General features: G+C 32.3%; 1 protein-coding gene across 1 annotated transcript; it reads left to right on the top strand.

Annotated features, from left to right (window-relative positions):
* The first annotated feature begins 8,228 nt into the window (after positions 1-8,228).
* LOC142614204 (protein CHLOROPLAST VESICULATION) lies at positions 8,229-9,055 on the top strand. Its single transcript, XM_075786767.1, has 2 exons — positions 8,229-8,374; positions 8,504-9,055. Exons 1-2 carry the CDS (start codon positions 8,274-8,276, stop codon positions 8,856-8,858), a joined length of 456 nt encoding a protein of 151 aa, XP_075642882.1. The 5' UTR covers positions 8,229-8,273; the 3' UTR covers positions 8,859-9,055.
* Positions 9,056-25,339: the final 16,284 nt, after the last annotated feature.

The raw sequence follows: 25,339 nt of genomic DNA, 5'->3' as shown, positions 1-25,339 counted from the left end.
GTTTGTAAATTCATGTGCTTTCTTCGACATGTTTTTTACTTAGTTAAGTCTAATAATGGTTTGGTTTAATCATTTAGTGCTCTAAAGGGAAACCCATAAGATATGCTACCCCTATTATGAATTGATGTGTTTTATGTTATGTTTATATGTGCACATTGCTTGCTGTGGAGAATTAAAATGCTTTGGTTTTGTGTTGTGGCACTATGGGTTTGTATGCTTGTTTGGTTCTCGTTGGAATTGGGTACTTGTCTTAGGTTGGGCAAGCTAGGCTTTAGTGCATTTGATTTGTTTTAGGGGATCCTATTCGATTTTGGAGACAAATGTGATGATAAAATTTGCGATAGGTCTTGTTATTAATAGGCGTGTTCCTTATGTTTCTAAGTTTTGAGATTCTTGGTGATGGACCTAGTAACGGGATTGGTTGATTTCCTTTATTTTTGCAACTAAGAGGTAAGTGGTGTTTACTAATTTTGGGGGTTTTCCCAAAACGGTGTTGACTATTAAACTATTTTATATCAAAGAAATATATTGATATTCTGTATATAAATTGATATTTTATAAATGTCTGATGTACACATCGACTATTCATTTTATGAAATACTTATGGGACAACCTAAATTTATTTAAACCTGTATATGTGAATATATCTTTATATGTTTGAGAATTATGAATGAATTATTTTTGTGAGCATATTGAATATGTTTAGAAAACCTGTGGCAAGTCGTGATTAAAAGTTCAGTATTGTATTTAGTCTTTAGCAATGGACCATCATACTGTAATTAGTCCTTAGCAAGGAACAATCCTAAAAAAGTAGACAGTGCACATTTTATAGCTCCTTCGCAAGGGAGTATACTATTAAGGATCCAAAAAAGAAGCTCTTTAGCAAGAAAGTGCACCTTTAGATTCGAAATGAGTCATCCTTAAGAAAAGGGATGAAAAGGAGATTCTAGACCCAAAAAGGGGACAGCACAACCCTATTAACGTAGCGTAAACGTTGACCACGAGAAAAGCCTAGGAAATTGTTTATATGATGATATTGATATATGTATTATGATGGCTCATAATAAAAACATATTTTCTTTTATATGAAATATTTGATGATAAAATATTGATGATGTACAAGTTATGAATTTGTTGTAAGAATTATTTATTTGAAAGGTTTGTTCCCACACCCCAATGTTAGTGAATTCCACTCATTGAGTTATCTCACCCCCCCTCCTTTTATTTTCCCTTACAGATACATTAGAGGGGTTATTGGAGTAGAGATCCTTAGAAGACAACAGTTACGAATTATTTTGTAGGACTGAAGATTTTATTATTATTTTTATGGTATTAAACATTGTACTGGAGAATTATTTTGAAGATGTTTTATTTTTGGTGGATTAGAGCTCTGACATTTGTGATGAGATTTTAGGTTACTCGTCTCTTTTATTTAATATTTTTATAGATTTTTTAGATTAAATAGACTTTTATTGCTTATGATTTTGGGGAGTTACATAGACAACCTTCAACAATCCTCCAGTTATTCCCTTGCTTCCTTCTTAGCTGCTTACAACATCAATGATGTTTTTGGTCATTTCACTGCAGTAACTTCTACTCCTATACCTTCTCAATCTTCTTCCATTTGGCATGCCAGATTAGGCCACCCATCTGATGTTAAACTCAATACTTTGTGTCATGTAATTCCTTCATTGAAACCTTCATGTAATAAAGATTGTCAAATCTGTCATATGGCAAAACTTAAGAGATTACCTTTTCCTTTTCATAATAAAATCAGTTCTTGTGCTTTTGATTTGGTTCATATGGATGTATGGGGACCATATTCAACTCCTACTTTAGATGGCTTCAAGTATTTTTTAACTGTTGTGGATGATGCTACAAGAGCAACATGGTTATTTTTTATGAAGTCTAAAGTTAAGCAATTATTCTCTTCTTTCTATACTATGGTTCATACACAATTTGGTCTTAAAATCAAAGCTATTAAAACTGATAATGCTAAAGTGTTTGACATGTTTGATTTTTTCAATTCTCATGGAATCATCCATCAACATAGTTGTGTTTACACTCCATAACAAAATTCTGTTGTGGAGAGGAGACATCAGAACCTTCTTTGCAGAGCTAGAGCTTTGCAAATTCAATGTCAACTTCCTATTAAGTTTTGGGGTGACTGTGTTTTACATGCTACCTATCTCATTAACAGACTTCCTTCCCCTTTATTGCATGATAAAACACCTTTTGAAATCCTTTTTCACAAGTTTCCAAATTATTCTCATCTTAAAGTTTTTGGTTGCTTGTGTTTTGCCTCCACTATTTCTCATAACAGACCCAAATTCTCTCCAAGGGCAAAGAAGTGTGTTTTTCTTGGCTTTCCTTTCAATGTTAAAGGGTATAAGGTTTTTGACATTGAATCTCATACAGTTTTTGTTTCTAGGGATGTCATCTTTCATGAAAATGTTTTCCCATTTGTTTTAAGTTCTTGTGGTTCTATTCAGCAACCTACTTCATTACCTTTGCCTTGTGTTCCTGCTATTAATCCTCTTTTTGATCCTATAATTCAGTCTAAAACTACTTCTACTATACCTCATGATTCAATCATCCATATTCATCATTCTCTTGATGAGGTTCCAGCAGAACCCCCTGATCCCATTATTGATCCTATCCCTCCTAGAAGGTCTTCTAGAACTGTCAAACAACCTTCCTACTTACAGGCTTATCACTGCAACCAGGTATCTTCTATTCTTGCTGCCTCTCCTTCTCAAACAGGTACTTCTCATCCTCTTTCTTCCCATGTTTCTTATCACCACCTCTCTCCTTCTTACAAGCCTTTCTGTTGTTCCATTTCTTCCCTTGTTGAGCCTACTTATTATTACCAAGCTGCTTCTGATCCCAAATGGCAAGAGGCCATGGCTGCTAAGATAATTGCCCTTGAGGCCAATCATACATGGACCTTGACCCCCTTGCCTGCTGATAAGAAGCCTATAGGGAGTAAGTGGGTGTATAAAATTAAGTATAAGGTTGATGGTTCAATTGAGAGATACAAGGCAAGGTTAGTTGCTAAAGGATTTACACAGAAAGAGGCTGTGTATTACTTTGAAACTTTTTCCCTTGTGACCAAAACAGTTTCTGTTAAAGTACTCCTTGTTGTGGCTACAATTCAGGGCTAGTTTCTTAGTCAATCGAATGTGAATAATGCATTTCTTCATGGTGATTTGGATGAGAAGGTTTATATGGCTCTTCCACAAGGGTTTCATAGCCAAGGGGAGGTAGTTTGTAAGCTAAATAAGTCTTTATATGGTCTTAAACAAGCTTCTAGGCAATGGTTTGCCAAGTTTTCTGGAACTTTGCTTCAGCTTGGCTTCATTCAGTCCAAAGCTAATTATTCTCTGTTTACTAGAAGGCAAGGTGATGCTTTCATGATTCTTTTGGTGTATATGGATGATGTCTCAATAGCTTGTAATGATAAGACTGAGATAGACAGATTCAAGGTTATGCTAGATGACAAGTTCAAGCTCAAGGACTTAGGTGACTTGACGTACTTTCTTTTGCTGGAGGTTGCTAGATCAGACAAAGGAATTGCTCTTTGTCAGAGAAAGTACACTCTTGATATACTTAATAATGCTAGTATGCTAAGATGTAAGCCAGCTAAGACACTTATGGAACAAAGTCTCAAATTAAGTAAATTGGAGGGAGAAGAGCTTAAAGATCCCAACAACTACAGAAGATTAATAGGCAGGTTATTGTATTTGACAATTACAAGGCCAGACATCACTTTTGTTGTCCATAAACTTAGCCAATACATGTCTAGACCAAGAAAGCCACATCTGGATACAGCCTATAGAATCTTACAATACTTGAAAAATGAACCAAGAAAGGGTCTTATGTTCTCTTCTAAGACATATTTACACTTGAAGGGGTTTGCAGATGCTGATTGGGCTTCATGTTCTGACACAAGGAAGTTTGTGACAGGTTATAGTATCTTCATTGGAGATTCCTTGGTGTCTTGGAAGTCAAAGAAGCAGTCAACGACTTCAAGATCTTCAGCAGAAGCTGAGTATAGGGCCTTGGCAATTGCAACATGTGAAATTGTATGGATTTTATACTTCCTCAAAGACATTGGAGTTAAACATGATACATAGGTATTGTTGTTTTGTGATAGTCAAGCAGCATTGCACATTGGTTCCGATCCTGTTTTCCATAAGAGGACAAAGCATATTGAAATAGATTGTCATGTGGTCAGGGACAAGGTTTTGGAAAGGGTTATCAAGCTAAATCATGTGAGGACTCATTGTTAATTAGTAGACATGCTTACCAAAGCATTGGGTTACAATCAATTTTCTAATCTTGTTGGCAAGATGGGAATGATAAATATACACACACCAGCTGCTCTTAAGGGGGAGTATCAGAGTGTAGAAAGTGTTGAACACAAGGAAGAAGCAAGAGCAGAAGGTGTAAGAGCAGTGGAGCTTGATCAGAACCAACAAGCACTACATAAGCACTGCATAAACGACATTAGATAACTCTTGTACTATAGATACGACCTGTAGTTTAGTAGTTGATTTAATTATGTAAGTGATTGCACGTGAGAGTGTTAGTTATTGTTGTGTACTCACATGTAAGAGTTGGTTTTCAATTCTATTAGTAGCAGTTAGTTAGTTAGGCTAGTATGTTGCCACGATTCGAAAAAACGCTAATCACATATGTACTACATCTCAAAAAGAGTAATTAAATTGCAAACATTATGTGATTCTCCACACACACACACACACACACACACACAAAAAGTTGCAAACATTATGTTGCATTGCCCTCAAACCACCTGGCATCACTAGGTTGGTTTTGATACCATTTATTAGAACCTGAGAAAACACTAACCACACATGGACTACACCTCAAAAAAAAAAAAAAAACTTATCGAGTTGCAATTGAAACTTCTTGTAACCACTTAAATAGTCTAGTTTAACCTAATAAATATATGATGTGGGGCTCAGTATATGCCTACTGATAATAACTTAAAAGTACAATATTATCTTAATTTTGATAGGCATTATCACATCTATTTTGTGCTTATTCACACACTTACACATAAATATAAGAGTTTGCAAGTTTCTCTAAAATATATTTATTACGTGTATTTTTCTCTTGTAAGAGATTTAAACTAATGAACAAAGCATGCAAACATGAAGCCAAGAGAATCCATTTGAGCCAAAAATGGAAAAAATTCTGGCATGAAAATATTCTGACTAGTTTTGGTATTTTGGCTATATCTTTTTACTCTAATATTGGATTTACTTGAAGATCTAAAATTATGGCCCTAAAAACGGATACAAATTATTTTGCTACAGTATTTTCAGTTTTTAGTTTTCAGTTTCAGCAAAGTAAGTTCTATCCAAACGGACCCTTAAAGATCTAAAATTTTTAGTTTACCAAAACTTCATAATCTGCAGTATTAAAGGCCAAAACTAACCTAGAAGTTGACCTACTATTGAAAAACAAGAATTGACATTTTGGGTATATTTGGTAACTGGTTTTTCCCCTTATTTTATATTTTCAAAAACCATTTTCTATTTTTGAGACTAAAAAACTTGTTTGGCAACTCAGGGGCAAAAAAAAAACTATTTTCAAAACTCAATTTTTGAAGAAAACTGAAAACATGCAAAAGGCTGTTTTCAGTTTCTAATTTTCAAAAGTTAATGAAAACATGCATTTAATTTAATAAATATGTCTCATTTAATGAGTTAACATTAAAGTTCAAATCCTAATAACAACATATTTTAGTATTTTCTATTTTTTTTCTTCAAAAAACTATCTTTTTAATTTCAACTAACCAAACATGTTTTTTATTTCAAAAATACAAGAAAATTATTTTTTCTTTATATTCCCAAAACAAGTTTTGGAAAATAGAAAACAAAAACTGTTACCAAACATAACCTTTATATTTTCTTTTTTGGGTAGCACGTGTTTTAGGATTTTGAATGTTATAAATTTTTTTTTGAAAGGGAATGTTATAAATATTAAAGTGCTACAAGGTCAGCCACGTTTTTGGTTGATGAAAAACCTATTTTTCATCAATTTTTAAGAGTTATTATTTTCCATGGAAGCTTAAGAACCTAAGATGGGGTTAGGGGTGAATTCCCAACGTTGTAAGTTGTCCACTATTCAACCCAAACATGTTTTTCATGTTTTGATTATTAAAATAAATTGTTCTCTTTTAATTTATAATTGTTTTATTAGACTGATATTTGATTTCTAATTCTTTCATAAGTCTATTCTTGAATCTTCTTATCGTTAGAATAGGGTTTTATAATTTCTCTAGTAAACCATGGTAATCTTATCATAAATTACTTTTGCCATAGTATTGCCTCTAGGGTATGCAGTGTTCTTGAGTTTTTCTAGCAAAGTTATTATTTTCTAAGCTAAATTATTGGAACAATTGATGAATAATCAACATAAGAGAGTTTATCAATAAAGCTTAATTCTAAATCTTCTAATCGAATAGTTTGTGTTTACTTACCTAATTGTGTACTAAATTGGATTGGTAGTGGATGCTTAACAGTATTGGTGGACAAACCTTAACACCTTAGTGATTTTAATTATTAAATTTTACCAAACTTTATTTTTCCTAAGTTTCAATTATATTTTTCTATATATTATTAGAGCTTTTGACGTGTTCTTGTTTTCCTTTTCTCGGTGGAACGACAACCTTAGCTACACTGCAATTTTCGTTACAAAATTAGACTACATCACCTACACAACACACACTTATCCAATCCAATTCAAATAATGCATGGCATAACAATCTACCCTGATGATACCAGAAATCGTCAGTAAGTCACACGGTGGTTACGTACTCCAAATAAGACCTGCACAACACGAAAGGAATAAAAAGAACCTACGAAGAGTACTGGTGTGGTACCGGCCAAAAACCCTCCGATAGTCAAGTTAGAGAAATCTCTTGTTCTATAACTCTAGAGTGCTAGAGCTAGGGAAAATTATGCGTACCTTGGTTTGTGAAGGTTTTGGGGTTTTTACAGTAGTGTAGGGTCGAAATTCATGCCTTGGTTCAGAAGTTCTTTCCTTATAGGAGAGAAACTCTTTAATCCGCATATCTTCCGGAATTCCTTTCTTTATAGGAGTCTTCTTAATTAGGGGTAAACGTGAAGCACAAGATGTTTCTTTATACACATATGCGTAAAGATCAAGCAAGGCCACGTCAGACTCGTCGGAGATTCATATATCCCCTTCAGCTTATCCCCGTCAGCTTTTCATTTCGTCGTCCAAAGTGCAGTCGTCAGCTTCGGGGTAAAGCTGTAGACCTTACACTGCTGTCTACTGTCATGAGTAGTGCCGACAACCTTGTTATGTCTGTCGCTTTTTGTTTCATCACGGGTTAATTACAAAATTATCCTTATCATACCCCATTTGAAACTTAATATTCTCATCAAGGGCTACATTCAAACCATGTGAAGTTACTAAGTTTTGATACCATTTGATAGAAATGGAGAAAACGCCAGCACTCGTTAGTTTTTTTTTTATATGGGAGGCCATAAGCATGTAAGCAGATAACGACATGGTTAAATGAGGCTTCTCTCTCTCTCTCTCTCTCTCTCTCTCTCTCTCTTAAGTATTAGAAAGAACGAATTGTCTACACATTTTTATAAAATGGCTTAGTTAACATTTTACTACAATATATGTCTGGGTATATCAGTCACATTCAGTATAAAAATCAACATTTCTTTAAGTACATTAATTAGTTCAGTAATTATGGCAATCAGAGTCCAATTAAACCCTTACATAAAATGTTCATAAGCAAACTGGAAAAACAGGACGATGCTTAAATTAAAGACGCAAAGGAAATTCAAACTTGCAAGCCTCAGGCAGATGGGTTGGTGCAACTGCATGCATCATGTGATATGAGAATTCATAAGACTCTCCTTGTCTCTCTCTCTCAATCATCAACAGGAAACTCTGCCCAACACGCGTCCCAATTGAAAAGTAGGTAAAAGACGGCAAGCAAGGAATTAAGCAAGCAAGCGAGCCCCTTTCCTCTGATTGAGGAGGGTCCAACCCACGTGTCCAAACACAAAGTGCCGACCTTGTGGTCTTTGTCAGCTACCGTGGTCTGACCAACTACTAATTCAACCCCTCTCGATCTTTTTGGAGTTTTTTTTTTTAACCGACAAAACAGAGTCCCTCAAACCCTCTATATATAATAGTACTGTACAGGAATTTCATCATAATTTGCATTAACGTCTAAAGAAGAGAGAGCAAGAGAGATGGCCCTCGCAACTAGTTGCTGCTTCAATATCCCCCCTCCAACCCCATCAACTGGTTCAAACTCTTCTCTTTCTCCAAAGACACCTCAAGTAATTACATGGTATGTCAAACAAACCCAACTTTTTTTTACTCTTATCACATTTTATTTATGCATATTTCAGCACATGCAAGCTATGCTCAAAAGGGTATTTAACATTAATTTTTAACCAATCGATTCTTCTGTATATAGGAATTCGAAGAATGAAGGATCATGGAGAAACCGATGTGTCCTAGGCATGGCTTGCATGATAATTGGATTAGAAACGAGCAATTTAGTCATAGGCGGCGAAAGTCGTGCAATTGCTGAAGACATGTCCATGTCGTCCATGGTCTTGAAATCATCAAGTGAGCAGGTTGCAAAATGGAGTGACAAAAGAACATGCCAGGCTTGGCGACTGAATTCATTGGAGACCATTGTACCAGAAAACCTTCCTAGACCATCAGCTCATAGGAGATGGGAGACGGTTGGTTATTCTAAGAAGGCCAGAGAAGTAGTTAAACTGGTAGTTAAAATTAAAACTAGTAGCAACTGCTTCTCTATGTAAACAAACTTTACAACTAACCATACTTATGAATTATGATTTGTTGTGGAAATTTTATAAGTTTAACACCCTTCTTCATACATATAATCAAATGTAACCAATAATATTATTGATCTCCTCTTGATCAAGTGCATGAATGATGATAGATTGTAACTAAAGGTTTTTCACATTCTTTTGTAGTATTATATTATCATTAATTTCCAAATTAAAAACAGTTTCTTTGTCTATTTTTCTTGATTTTTTTTTTTTTGGTTTTTTGGTAGCCGTCGACTAGTTAGTACTTAGTAACTACATGCGTGATTTTTGGAAGAAAAGTAGTACATGTAGTACATTTTTCAGCAAAGAAAAGCAGTACATGCAGTACGAAATTGGAGTTTCCAGATGAAGAAGAGTGGGCCAAACCTTACTACACAACAACATGTGTACGCAACACTCACAAATAGAGCCTGTATACGAATTTTTGTTTCTATGGGCTTGCCAAGGTTATTCCTAGCCTTTGCAATTTTCTGATTTGGGGTAGCAGGCCCACGATGATATTTCGCCTACACATGAAGCCACCCAACAATTCATGGATCCTGACCCAAGAAGAAAAATTCATTTATATTAATAAATGATAATTAGCTAAGAGTGTAGGTCAATTAGTTGACAACTCTTAGTTTTTGTAACGAAAATATCCCATATCTTAACTATCGAATTATCAACCAAAAAAATAAAATAAAATAATGATAACTAAAAAATATTCAGCATTCCATGACTTTTGTTAATATGTTCCAATCTTGGATTTGGCTAATCTTTTATATAAAAAATTGAAATTAAAAAAAAATCTTGGATTTGGCATTCAATGACTTTTGTTACTATATATGTTGCACTATTGGGTTTTTTGGGGAGGTTTTTTTCGCCACTTAGAACTTGCAAATGATTAGATACACCAGTGATTTGTATACTGAAATTTGGAAATAGAAACCATTTCCCCTTCATTTCAATATGTTTGTTTGTTAGTACAAAATTCGGCGCTGTATGAAGTAGATATTAATTTGTAGTACAATTGGAGTTTCCAGTGAGATCTTATGGAAGCCCAGTGGGCCACATTGCCCCCTATTGTATTTGAGCCTACGGGACTATAGAACCTAACTAAAGAGAACCGAAACTTTTTTTTTCTTTTTTCTTTTTTTTTTCTTTTTTTTTTAGAAGAAAGTGAAACTTAAACCTACCTAGATGATTAGGCCAAAAATATTTTACTTAAATCATCGAAAGACTCCTCTAAAAAAAAATCCATCAAAAGAGCAATAATAAGTTAATAATAACTAGAGAAAATAAAATAATAGGATTAAATTACAGGTTATTAAAAATAATTTATTCAATTTTTTTATAATAGAGTTTTAATGTGGTAGTATTTTAAATTTATTGAGCCACAAAACATAGATATCATATGTACGATCTAACTTTTGGTTTTTTTTTTTTTTTTTATAAATATACACTATTGATCAATTGGTGTGATACCTGAGAAAATTTACGAATTTTTATAGAACGTCCCCAAGTTATTCTTAGAACTCTTATAAAATTTCTCAACGTGTAGAGAGAATCAATCAAATGGTATGAACTCTCTATTTGGATAGAGGAATCTATTACAATTTTGCACTATTTTCAAACCCGGACCGGACTGGGAGATCGGATCGTGAAAACCAGGAACCGAGATGAAAACCAGCATAAAGAACCGTATTTTTTGTTAATTTCGTGAACTCCTAAAACCGGGGTTGGACCGCACGAACCGGTGCAAAAAACCATGCGGTCCAACCCCTTAGCAACTTTTTAAAAAAAAAACAACTTAACACAATTTTATTCTACTTAATTAAATTATCCATCTCTTACAAGGAATAAAAAAATTATAATTAAAATCCTTCCAAGATATTCAACTTTACTTCAAAAATTAATCATAAATTTTAATGTTTTCATGATTATTATTTTATTTTATTAACTTTCTTATTTAATTATTAAATATATGCTTGAAAATCATTAAATTTCTCTCAAATATATAGATATATTAGTCAATGTTTCTAGTTTTATAAATTTAATATATATATTTAGGCTTTAATTAATTATGACATCATCACGATTCGACCCCAGTTCAACTTCAGTTTAATCTCAAAAACCTTGAACCTCTCCCTTTTACGGTTCAATGAACGGTCCGGATTTCAAAATCATGTAGTTTTGACCTCTTTACCAAAGGCATCCAAAAACCGCCACTTTTCGCTAGTAAAAGGGGAAGCTTGTTAGATTACTTCGTTTGGTAAGAAAAAATGCAAGAATGCACACTTTTTTAACCTAGTGCAAAAAGTTCCTTCATTTTCAATTTTTTTTTATAAAAAAAAAAAAAACTCAAGAATAAAAACCTACCCTAATTGGGTACCTTTCATAATAAACTGAAACATTGTAAGTATCATCAAGACATCAAACATTGGCTAAAACACACCAACTTCATGGGAATCATGAAAAGGGAATGTGTATCATCATCTTAAGGAGGAGAACATGATGATTTTTGGAGTTTTCAGTCATCAAGGAAGCAAGGAGATGGATATTATTCATCACCATTATTCTCAAAAAAGAGTCAAAAAGAGTCGTGCATTTTGATACATCTTTTCTCCCTTACAAACTTATTTGATCCATCTTTCTCGATTTTGTGAATTATAAATTTAAGTCTATTATAATTTATAATAGACTTAAATTTTGTGAAGTATGTTAATGTAAGCTTTGTTTATTTCAATAAAAAATATTGTGTAAAGATAATTTTCTTATTTTCTAGTATTTGGTAGCATCAGAAAAAATGAGTTAAAGGAAAACTATTTTCAGCTAACAAAAAAAGTATATAGCTTATTTTTAAAAATCAATTTCTACTAAATTTAGTTTGAAAAAACTACAAGCCAAATAAAGGAATTTAAAATATTGTTTTTCAACTCATTTTAGGTTGTGGGGTACAAAAATCCAATGAGGAGACCATGCCACATGTCATATCTGAGACCGAGGAGGCCACTGTAGCTCCAAGGAGGTCACGTCCTCGGATGGTAAGGCCATTTCAGTGGCACGTTACCAAAGTAGGTCACACTGAAGAGAAGGGGCTTAAGGGAAGGGGCCAGTCCTAACTAAAGGGATGGTGGCTGTCACCACATTTAATACTTCTCACTAAACCTCCTGGCCGCATTTATGTAGAGAAGACCTCTAAACAGTACTGCCTTAGTTAACACAACTCACAAGGGGTTTGGTAAGGAGCCTGATGAGACAAGCATTCAAGTGATGGCCTGGGCGACCAATAACTGGAGGGCCAAGATCATCTGAAGGGGGCTATATAATGGGAGAGACCCTCTAGAGGAAAGGGATCTGAAAAAATAGTGGGAAAAGATACTATAGCAACTTAGAATAGAAATTGTAACCAAGTGAAAATGAATATATTCAATAACTATTCTCCTCAGACTTTGCCGAGGAGCGATTTTCTTCGTATACAGTCCAATTTCCTTTATTTTCTTGTTATCGTTGATCTACTGTGCGCATTGAACCTTCCGTCGTAGCCCAACCTTCAAGCCCACTCTCTACCAATTCATTGTGGCGGGCTATGTAGGCCCTAGTCCTGTTGGTATTTGGGTTCAGGATCCAAATCTCGCCCGTACAAAGGTTGCTAACAAATATAAATAAATAAATAAAAATATTGTTTTATAGAAAAAAAAAATTTTAAATGACTCATTTTCTTAAAAAAATTATTCCCGAAACAAACAAAACGAAAAAAAGTAACAGTTAATAGGGTTTTTCTTTTTAGATTTAGATTGAAATTTAATATGTGATATAAAAAAAAATTAAGGTTAAAATTTGATGTTAAATAGATAAAGCAAATTTTTGATATGTTAAAATAGCATTTGGCTTAGCACAACCGATACTAGTGCTCTAATATAGTTTATTTTGAAATTTTCATTTTCATTTTCGTATCATGATCATTAATATATTCACGCTTCATGTAGAAATATATTAGAGCATGTTAGATTAATAATTTCTCGTTGAATGATAATCTTGTGCCCCAAAACAAGCAGATAAATTGTCATTAAATGTGAAGAATTTTGTGACATATTGGATTAGGGTTTTTATGTGAACTAACTAATTTTGTTTATCTTTAATTTTACTTGTTTAAGATATAATAAAAAATTTTCTTCTGAAAAATCTGAAAATTATCTCATTAAATAATAATAATTTGTTTGCAAGATGATTAAAATTTTAAAATTTAGTCATCTAGGTTACATAATAATAAAAACCAAAATAATGTCTGATTTTCATTCTTGAACATCTTTCATATGTCATATAGAATAGTTACATGTGTTGTGCTCACATGAAATAATGAAAACAATCATAAAATAACGAGTTTTTTTGCGACATGATTAAAACTCCAAATATATTTAGTTATTTTATTTTACATGATATAAAGTAATAATAATAACCAAAATAATATTTTTCATTCTTGAACGTTTCATACATCATATAGAATAGTTTCGTTCATTTTTCTCACATGAAATAATATAAATTTCACATAAAATAATGAGTTTTTTTCATGACACGAGTAAAACTCGAGCTACAAGTTTTTTTTTTTTTTTTTAACTTTTATAGTATCTTAGTCTAATTTTTGTTCATGACCACCCTTTTTAATGGAAATTGAAATATTTAAGTACCAGTTTGATATTTGCTTCAATAAGATCGATAGATTTTTTTTGTCAAATTTGATCAAACCTTGTTATTTGCAATAACACTTACTAGTTTAACCAATTTTCATTGAGACGGGGAAATTGACCTTGGTCTAGCTGAAATTTGGTTTTTCTATGTTTACGCTTTTGATGAACGAAAATTTTCAAGGGGTAGCAACACATCAAAAATTAGGAGTTTATCATAGCTCTAAAAATATTAAGTTCAAGAATAATAGGTGATGATGTTAAATTTAATATGATAAAATGAGTTTTGGACATTACTAGACCTGATTTTAGGAATGTTTCCTTGTGAATCTCCATTTTAGGACTTAGTGTAATGCGCTCCTAAAGTTTTTCATTGGTATAGTTGATGTTTGTAGAATCTACATTTTACTGACACTGTAGGCCTAATCAAACCATTATCAACTCCATTAATTTCCCACAAATAAGTACCTATAACTACGCTGGCAAAAAGCTATGAAATGGAGGTAAAGGCTCATTATTTCTATTAGTACATTCAAGTTGTAAATAGCGAGTGTTTTATTCTTGTAATAAACACCACTCTGTAAGTTGAGTAATATTTTGTGAGTGTGCAGCAGTACTAGATCATATTCATATTCATCAAAGAGGATGAAAAATGGAGAGAAGGAAGGTATGGGGAGACACAGATTTTCATCTATTTCTTACGGATGAAAATTGGGAGGATGGATGAGTAGAATTTTCAATTTGGGTGCATATATAAAATTTAATCTCCTCGTATTGGAGAAAAAAGATGAAAGAAAAGAGGGAGAGGGAACACAATTTCTTTTTTGCTCCATCATAGTCTTTCAATGGTCTGAGTTGCTATAAAGCTTGTCACTTGTGCCTTTCATTTTTTTCAATCTAGTTCACATTAATTGGGTAACGAAGTCATTGTCTCCATCAATCTATGTCGGCCAGTTGGGTGGCAAAAATGCCATCTTTGTCAGTTCGGTTAATTTCTATGGTGGAGCCTTCATCCCAATTGATCCGGTTCCTGATCATCTCTATCAATAGAGTTCAAGTTGAGTGATAGAACTTCCATGTTTGTCAATCTAGATTCTTACAAACCTCAAAAACTATACCAAAACCACCCGCAAAATGGCTTAACCGCACTGTACCGTAAATAACAATGCACTGCACCACACCGCACCACATTATGCAATGTAATTTACGGTTTTATAATAAGAAAACCATACAATCACACCGCACTACACCTTCTTTATATATTAATATATTTATTTTTTTAATATTAAATATATTATTAATAGTCTAATAATCCTAGTTTTCAAAAAAAAAGTTTAATAACCCTAGCGGCTAGCTGCTAGGGTATTAAACTATTAATCATTTGTGTTTGATATTATAATACACATTATTTTGGGTAGAAAAAAACCCAAAATTTAAAAAATATATCGGTTTCAAATTGCATCTTATATATTAGGGGTGGCAATTCGTGTTTGCGGGTCGGATTCATGTCGTGCCGAGTCATGAGTATTCTATGGGTTGACTCGAACCCGACCTGTTTACTAAACGTGTCAAGAATCCTCAACCAAAACATGACTTATTTATTAAACAGGTCAACCCAACCCGACACATTTAACTTGTTTAATTAAGAAGTTATGTAAAAGTCAATACAAATGATCCATTTTATAATCTATTTAATTAATAGGTCATACTTAACCAATATAATCTTTACCGATTCTCATGCATATAAAATTAAAATCCAATTGCAACTATAAATATAATAATAAACATATAAAAACAACCATAAATTAAGTAATAATATCAAAATAACTAATAATTTTATAAGCTAAACGGGTCAAACGGGTTCACATGCTGAACACGAACCCACCCGTTTATCAAACGGGTTAGCCGTGTCAACTCGAATATGACCCGAACCCGTTTAGCATCAACTCATGACCTGTTTTATAAGCGGAGTAGTAGCGTTGGATTCACGGGTCGTGTCAGATTTTGCCACTCCTATTAAATAACTAATAACTTTATAAGCTAAACGGGTCAAACGGGTTCACATGCTGAACAAGAACCCACCCGTTTATTAAACAGATTAGTCGTGTCAACCCAAATATGACCCGAACCCGTTTGGCATCAACTCATGACCTGTTTTATAAGTGGGTTAGTCGCATTGGATTCGCAGGTCGTGTTAGATTTTGCCACCCCTATTATATACTACACCGCACATGTAACTGCAAAAATGAGATACAATACAGTTATGGTTTTGGCTAAACTATACATTACACTGCACTGCACATGTGATCGTAAAAATGAGGTGCGGTGTAATTATGATTTTGGTTAAACTACATCACAAAGTGCGTACTAAAAATGGCCCAAAACACCCCCTAAGCCATGTATCATCTTCATATTTGTCAACCCAATGGTTTTCTTTGAATAAATGAATTTTTGGGAATACTAACACCTTTTTATTTGTTACTTACAAGATATATGCATTGGTTTTTTGGAAAAAATTATCTTATGATTTGGTCTTATGATACATCTCTCTCACAATATAAGTGCGTGGACCCCACACATATAAGTCTATTGTGAGAAAGATATTTCATGAAATACCCTCTCAATTTTGTGGGTGACATGGAAAAAAAAAAGAATTCACTGTTTACAAATATATCACATCACACTTACTAATTTTTACAAATTTTTTTAATTCTACTGTTAGCGGATGATAACTTTTGAGCATCAATAATATAAGTCATTTATCAATACCAAATATTATTGCAATAAAATTTTATATACTTAAGACATAATAAATAATAGTTTCTTATATAATTGTAGTGTATATATAGTAATTAACACAATTTTTTTTTCTTCATCATTTTCCTCTCAACCAAATAAAAGAAAATTAAATGTTTTTTTTTTCGATCCTTCACCAAACACACAAAAGGAAAACAACAATCTTTTCTTTTTCTTTCATGTTTCTATCCTCCATATATTTTTCATGCCCTCATTTTTTTCATATTCTTAACCAAATAGAGCCTAAGGGAAATAGATGGTGTCGATAATTTTCTATAATTATTCACTGTAGGTACTACTAAAAATGTGACCTATAGCTGTGTTTTTAAAACGCGATTGTAGCTCCTAAAAACGCGTCTATAGGTTATTTGATATATAGGGTCCATTTGGATACAGCTGAAAACTAAAAACATTATAATAAAATAATTTTTAAATGTGTGAATAGTGCCGTAAAACCCATTTTTAATGAAAATGTGCGTGAACAGTGCATGAACAATGTAAACAGTGCATGAACAGTAACTTTGTCCCTTAAAGCTGAAACGTGTGCAACAAAAAATAAAATAAAATAACGCAAAACGTGAACTCGTTGAGCGCAATCCAAACAATACCATAGTTGCATTTTCTATAACCACGTTTTCAAGCATGGCCTATACATTGGGGCAATAGACCGACATGTCTATAACCGCGTTTTTTCAGACTAGGCTATAAGTTTAAGAATTTTGTGAAGAGTTTGAAGAATAACTCCGAGGCTTCCCATTTCGTTGATTGAATGGGAAGAAAGAAAAAGAAAGCCATGCCATGCCAGCAACATATGCTTTCACATGCATTTTTACCAATAAAATTACGATTATCGTCTGCCATATTTTAACATCTTTCTAGCTTGACTGCTTGAGAGAGAGCGATCCTTCAAGCGAGATTGTGGGGAGTAGTAGCTATACTATAGGTAGGAAATGATGAAAAGAATCTCAAAGCATGATATTTCTTTTGCAACTTGCAACTTGCAAGAGCGCAATACGACAGACAAAGCACACAGTATTTTTCAATAGCACATTTGAAATTTGAACTTGGCGCGACTCATTGTTTCTTTCTAATATATTCAGCAGAATTCTGCACTATTCTGTTGTAGACTCAAACAGTCAATAAACTAGGTATACTTAGGTTTCTTTTGTTTCCTCTTGTGGCTTTTCCTATCAGTCCAATTCACTCTGAACTTGAAAGGGCCACTTTTGGACGACCTTCATCTTGGCAACCAAAATATGATACTATCTAGATTCTAGATAGATACGAAGTGACTTGTCATTTATTTGTAATGACTTTTAGGCTCGTTTGTTTTGATGGTGGAAAATATTTCTCGTCCATCTAAAAACTAAAATATTTTAAAGTGTTAGGTTGTGTTTCTGAAAATGCTTTGAAATAACATTTCTAAGTGTTTAGTTGTATTTATGAATATATCATAAAAGATATAGTTTTTACTACTTTCCCACGTATATATACTAACAATTTTAGTCACCCTAAACATGTGCAAATCCAAAAAATGTTTTCAGTCAAATAAACAAAGCCTTATTTTTTCCACTAAACTTTAAATTTTGGTTAAATTTCACATTCGGTTCTCAAACTTTAACCCTTATTTTAAAATTATCTCTATCCTCTTAAATATAATTTCAGTTTCTAAACTCTTAAAATTGTTTCAAAAAGACTGTTGTCATCAACTTATGAAAAGAAAATGCTAATGTCAAACATTAAAATCCATGATAGGTTTCGGTTAACTCAATGGTTAAATTTTTTGTTGTTGAATAAGTGATCTGAAATTTAAACCTCACCTATATACCAAAACTCAATAAATGTCTTAGCCTAATGATAAGAGCAATCATCCTGAAATTGATGTCATTACTTGACATAGAGCTTATGTGTCAGAAATTTGAATACATCAAAATAAAGAAATTAAAAAGAAAAATCTTCAAAACCAAAAGAAGGATGTCAATAATTTGTTACACTCCAAGAAACCTAAACTATTAGTCACACGTTTACTTCTTTGCCTCGTCATGTCATCTAAGTGAACACGAGTTTTATGAATTTCATTTGCTACATTAATTTTTTTTTTTCATACACGATTGAAGCAATTTTAAAAAATTCAGACGCTAAAATGAAATCTTTAAAATTATAAGACGATTTTGAAACAAGTGTCAAAGAATAAGATCAATATAAACTAATCTAACAGAAACCATCTCAAAGTTTACAGGCTATTCGTTCTAGCTTTCTAGGACAACATCGATCTTTAACGATTGCCTGCAACTTGAATATGCGATATGAGATGCGCATGTGTAAATCTTAATATACCACTTTCATGTGCCTTTAGTGCTTTTGTCTGCAGACTCTGCAGTCTGCACTATGAGCATTATACTTGTTTGAAGCTATGCAGTCACCAATACGAAACTACTATAAAAAGGAAGCACTCATTCAAATCAGTGACTCAAACTCTTCCGTATCTACGCTTTTAGAGATTGATATATGTCTTCCCAACTCCTCTCTTTGTTAGCCTTTCATTTCTTTTCATTTTTCTTCCTATATCTCATCACCTCATTCGACTTCATAAAAGAAACAAAGGGGAAAAAAACAAAAACAAAAAAAAGAGAGTAAAGAGCTTACATGAGCAACACTTTGAGGTCCTTGAGGGCAAACGGTAAATCTTTATGTGAATAGTATGTTGTATTTTAGAGGAAGAAAAAAAATCCACAGTTGTTTGCCTATTAGGGTTTTACGCATAAAAACGTGGTTTTAGGCTTTAGATAGCAAAACACACTTTCTTACCCAAAAAAGAATATCAAAATATTTCAATTAATGAAGACTCATTTAGGGTTCAAATAATTATAGTCTCAAATTCAAATTTAATGTTTTACTTTGAAACCTGAGTTGAAACTGATTATATAGTTACACAAAAAAAATTATAATGCAATAAGTACTCATATAAAAACATATGCAAAATGGAGGGAAAAATAAAAAGAATGATTACTCGGAAATTGATAGTGAATAGTAAGATTCCTCTTTGATCTGGCCCCAAACATAAATATACGGCAGTGAGATTTTAGTTGCAAGTTGCAAGTTGCAAGCAATATGGAGACATTAGTCTTCATCTTTTTCGAAATGGAATAAGACCATTAATTCCCACTAAGAAGGCTGAAGGCAGCACAGATAGCTAGAATATGAGTATATGTCAGGGCCTAAACTGAGAGTCAGGTTGAAGAAAGTTTCAGTCACCCATTATTTCCAAGATCTTCTTCTGTGTCTGATGGTGGGGTCTTATTGTTCAAGAGTCGCATATGAAATCATTCAAGCATGATGATCACATTCTTCTACTTTCTCTTCTTTGTATGATTTATGTGAAGAATATGATGAGATCCTGGAATTAATCATTAATATTCGACATTGGTTCGCGATGAAGAAACAATGTCACTCGATCATTATCAAACTGACTACAATATTTTCTTGTTTGTATAAAGATCCCACCAGGGCTAAACTATATATCATGATTCAAGTCAAGATAATATTCACGGTCATGATTTTGGGCAACCACAAGTATGAAATTTTGTAGATGTGATTGTTGTAAACTAAATAAAATGGATTTTCATAATTTCATTTCCATTTCCGTTGTTTACTGGTTGCGTATGAAACACCCCTCAAATTTTTGTAAAATATATAGATATGTATATATATATACATAGATCAACATTTTTAGGAGTTTGGAAAAAAAAATTAGAATTAGTGTATCCAAAACAAGAAAGAAGAAATCACCTTCTTCTTCTTTTTTTAGTAAAAGGGTAAAAGGAAATCATATTTTAAACCCTATGGTTCTGGGACGATTTCAATCAAATTAATCTCAAGCTTCTCAGTTTAAAATTGAATTGCATACTTTCATAAATAATTTCAATTCAAATCATAAACTTATTTATGGTGACGTAATTAATAGATAACACTTAAACAAAATGTCGTAGGGTGATTATTTCAATACATGGCTATTATTATAAATCTTATTTTACTTCAAACCACACGTCATTTTGTTTGAACATTTATTATCAACAGCATCACGCATAATAAGTTCATGGTTTGAATTTAAAAAACTTTTATAAGTGTAAATTTAAATTTGAAGTTTTAGAAAGCTTAAGATTCAATATCCCTAAATTATGTTGTACAATACATAGCTTACCAAATAAATAAATAAATAAAAAGTGGTGGGCCCAAATAAATATTTTGGGATTTATTTGAAAAATTGCTCTTAGAGAAAGAGAGACACAAATGACAAAACCAGGTGAAAGGGTGAGCAAGCTATATAATGCCTCTAAAATTTTGAAATTTTAAAATATAATTTCTTGTGTTGGAAACCCCCAAAAATTATGAACTTCCCCTTAAAAATTCTAGATCTCCCATGGTCAAATATTCAAAAGAATAGAAATTTCAAGAAAATAAATTGTCTCATAAAATGAGTTTAAAGGTATAAGCATATTTGAAGAGAGAAAAAAAAGTTATTCTCTTTCAATTTTTTAAATGAAAATTTTTTTTTTTTTGAGAACATTTTTTGTTAATGAAGTTGAGTAAGCATTTATAGTAATTTTTTTTAAATTTTCTATATAATAAATATTAAAGGATAATATTTAATTAAACATTATAATATTAAGATTTACAATACAATTTATTGGATCAATAACATTTCCCATGATGCTAATTGCTTTAGTTTTTTCTATAAAAAAAAAAAAAGATATTGAATTTTTTACTTAACCCTTACAAGCAAATGCAGAAATACAATTTACAAGCAAACATATGCATATACAATTGTGCATGCATGGCACACGCACACACCCATAGAGGATGAAAATTATGATAGCTAGGGAGTCATGGTGGAGCCTCATGAAAGTTGATGGATATACATACTTTGGTATATGGTTTTAATATTATTTATAGATTTATAGATGTATAACATTCAAACAAACCTTAATGCAAATACACTAATTAGTTAACATATGTACTGAAAAAAGTGCTTCCTTTTTAATTAAGGAAACTGTGGACAAAAAGTGCAAGTAGGCTAAGTAAATGTGAAAATGCCCATAGTTAAATGACATACACATAATACAATTGTATGTAGAAAATAATTTAAAAAGAAAAAAAAATCTAACTCCTAATGAGTTTTTTTTTTTTTCTTTTTCTTTAAGGGGCCGTTTTTATAAAATTTTCAAAATATAAGCACCATGCAAATTATGGTGGGGAAATTGTGGGTATGGGGATTATTTCATTTGTAAATTATAGGATGATGAGTGGAAGCTCTCTCACAGAATATTGGTACTTCAGGTTACTGCACATGCATGAAGAGCAAAGCACCGCTGTTAGACTGGTGGCAAACACTCTGAAAATTAAGTCAATCAAGTAGTAGCTAGAATCTTAGAACTTAGAATTGTCTCTATGATTGCATACCTTCAGAGGTGTAATTAAGGAAGGTATTTATACCTTTTTTAACTGGGAGAAGCCAATATATGACCCCCCCCCCCCCCCCCTTTCTGCTGCTTTTGACGGATGTGATAGGTCCATGCCTCTTTACATTTCAAGGCGTCGGTCCCAAAGGATTAGGACTCCCACCAAGAGAACAGGTTACATCACATGAAATATTAAGTGAGTAATTGAAGGTAATAAAGATACTGACTGATTTAATCTTTAGATTTGCATTTGAAGAGCCACTCTAGACCGATAGCAACGGATGGCTTGTCATCCTTGGCCCTTGCCAGCCACTTGGGTCAGCCATGGTCTCATGTAGTAAAGTTTTGTTTTTCCCTCAGAATATATAAGACCCACCCACAAAATCCTTAATTTCAACTCCTCTTTCGGTGGAACACATAGAATTAATGTACAACAAAATCAATAAACTTAGAAAATTTATATAAAAAACTACCAATTTCAAACGACAATTGCAAATAAAATCAAAGCTCATGTCTTACACTTAAAAGACAATAGAATACATAGATAGAATAAATAAACCCAATACCCCTTTCATGTGAGATGTTCCTCATGCATATGAAATTCAAAAAATCTCTAAAACCCATGCTTCCTTCGTCTTTCTTCCAACATAACTTATTCCACGCCACCCATGAAATCATCCCCAACCCCCCCCCCCCTTCCCAAAAGTTTCGTATTAGTCTTTTATTTTCTATAGAGTGTTTCCTTATATTTTGGGGGCTATTTTTTTTTTTTCCTTTTTTTTAACTTTCAATTTGGTTTTTGAGTTTTTGAACCTATAATCATTTTGGTTTCTACCGAAAAAACTTACATGGCCAACAGATTTCATAACTAACACATTTAAAGGCTATGTGGTTAATAAAATAACAATAAATTTTAATATATTTACATAGAATTTGAATAAAAAAAATAAACAAAAAAAAAAATCTATTCTTCAATTTTATAGGAAAAATATGAATTAAAAGAGAAATAAAGCTCAATTTACAAATTATTTTTTCTCACTTTCTTCGCACTCAAACAAGCTACACAATCAATCTCTTTTGGATCTTTCTCACATTTTTTTAACAAATAAAACCTAAATTAGTAATTCCAGACTCCTAAAATAGCAAACCCAATTTAAGATTTTTTTTTTATTTGGTTTTTTTATTCAAATGTTAATGTGGCATTTAATGTCAATTAAAATTTATTTGTTATTATTTTGTTAGAACATAATCTTTAAATTTGTCGGTTGTGCATTTCATTTAGGGAAAACTACATCATTAGTTCCTAAAGTTTGTCTATCAATAACTATTAGTCCCTCAAGTTTCAAGTAAGCACTATTGGTCCCTTAAGTTTAAAACATGAGCACAATTTGTCCTTCTTTAACTACCGTTAGTTTCAGTCCTATGTGGCTAACAAAACAATAATATGGTAAATTTTGAGTGATATGGCATCAATTTTTTTTTCATTTAGGTCTTTTAAAAAAGAAGTCAAAAATTAAAAACTGGTACTTAAAAACCCATGACCCGTTAGAAACAACCAAGCCATTTTGTGACCCGTTAAGAAGAAGGTATTCCTAAATTAAATGTGAAATTGCTAGCCCTAATTTGAAGAGAGAGAAATTCCTAAATAGTAGCATCACCAGTAGCCGTTCGCATCATCTCTAGAGCTCGAAGAAGTATTCTCATACACAAAATTCATCAGTGCACTGGCTCAAAAAAACATTGTTGAAGCCTTAACACACATCAACATAGAACTCTTCCCTAACCCTAAATGTCGTCATTCTAAATTAACAACATAGTCCTAATCTCTTCTATGACAACAAATCCATATACACAATTTTACTGTCTATGATCGCCAAGCGTCACATAGGTGATAGTGATATAGGGATATAGGCTCTTCTAAACCCATTATGATTGCAAAAACGTGGCTAACTTTTTCATATTCAATTTCCTTAATATAATTCCTGATATTATGTGACATGTTTTCCTAACAAGCAATCTACAAAGTGTTAAGATATTATATAGTATCTGTTTTGAGATTATAGGAAATAAAATATCTACAGTGATTCTTTCTCTTTTTTGTTTTCTTTTTGTGCAAATTATTTCATATCTAAATTAATCTGGATTAGAGCTAACAATTTCACATTTGATTTGGAAAAAGGGTCACAAAATGGGTTGGTTGTTTCTAACGGGTTATGGGTTTTAAATTTTAATAATAAAAAATTGATGCCATGCCACTTAAAATTTACCATATAGCTTTGTTAGCCACATAAGTACTGGGACTAACACCGTTAATAAAATGACTAACTGTATTCATATTTTAAACTTTAGGGACCACTAATACTCACTTAAAACTTAAGGGACTAATACCGCTTAATAGGAAACTTTAAGGATCAATAATGTAGTTTCGCCTTTCATTTTCCACATTAGTTTTTTCAATGTATGGAATAACAATATGGTCCAAAATGATAATAGGTTTATAGAGCATCATTATTGGTGGAGGCATATTGCTATAATGTTTTTTTTAATGCTATTTTGCCTCCTCAAACTACAAAATATTGTGTTACATTAGAGCATTCACAATGAAAAATGCCATTCTATCATATTTTACCATCCCAAAAAGCTACTTTATCAATTATACCATATCATTTTACAAATCACCCAACATCCAAACTTTTATTTTCCTATTCTACTCATTAAAAATAATATATATTACCCACTAAAATAATATAATATATTTCAATACAACTCTCTCTCTCTTTCTTCTCCCCCATCTCTCTTCCACTTTATCAATTAAAATATATTATAATTTTTACTAAAGTGCTACAGTGTCATCCTACATTTAGGATGGTATTGTAGCACAATTGCAATTTTTTTTTGCAATTGTAAGATTTTGCAAGTCCCAATGTTGGGTGGTTTTGGGCTTTAATGCTAAATCATCCCTACATATCCCATTTGGCAGTTCCAATGGGAATGCTCTTAATGGTGCCATAGCTAAAAAAATTTAGCTACATGATTTCTTTATATTATTTTAATCAAATAGCTAAAAATATAAATCTATTGATATTGGAAGTAATGTAAAGTGAAGAGATAAAATAGGTAAAGTAATTTTTGTAAGTGTTAAATAACCAAATTTTTGCTCCACTAATGTGGATGATCTTAGTACAAATTCTTTATATTATTTTAATCAAATAGCTAAAAATATAAATCTATTGATATTGAAAGTAATGTAAAGTGAAGAGATAAAATAGGTAAAGTAATTTTTGTAAGTGTTAAATAGTCAAATTTTTTGCTCCATCAGTGTGGGTGATCTTAGTACAAATAATTGAATTGAAACTTATAAAAATATGAGAACCAAAGTCAAAATAGTTATTTAAAAAAAATTGTTCCCCCCCCCCCCCCCCCCCTTTCTTTTTTTTAGTTAACCCTGTAACCGAGACACACGGGTAGGATATACATTGGATGTACTAGATAATTTTCATTGAGATCCGACCAAATAATATTCATGAGG

The sequence above is a fragment of the Castanea sativa genome, chromosome 10 (genome assembly GCF_040712315.1).
Source record: "Castanea sativa cultivar Marrone di Chiusa Pesio chromosome 10, ASM4071231v1".
NCBI lineage: Eukaryota > Viridiplantae > Streptophyta > Magnoliopsida > Fagales > Fagaceae > Castanea > Castanea sativa.
Note: the sequence above shows the minus strand (reverse complement) of the source record. Positions and strands in the feature narration are given on the sequence as shown.

Excerpts from the sequence above, each read along its gene's own strand:
- LOC142614204 (XM_075786767.1), top strand. The coding sequence starts at position 8,274 with ATGGCCCTCGCAACTAGTTGCTGCTTCAATATCCCCCCTCCAACCCCA. Across the intron at positions 8,375-8,503 it reads ACACCTCAAGTAATTACATG|GAATTCGAAGAATGAAGGAT; the intron begins GTATGTCAAACA and ends TTCTGTATATAG.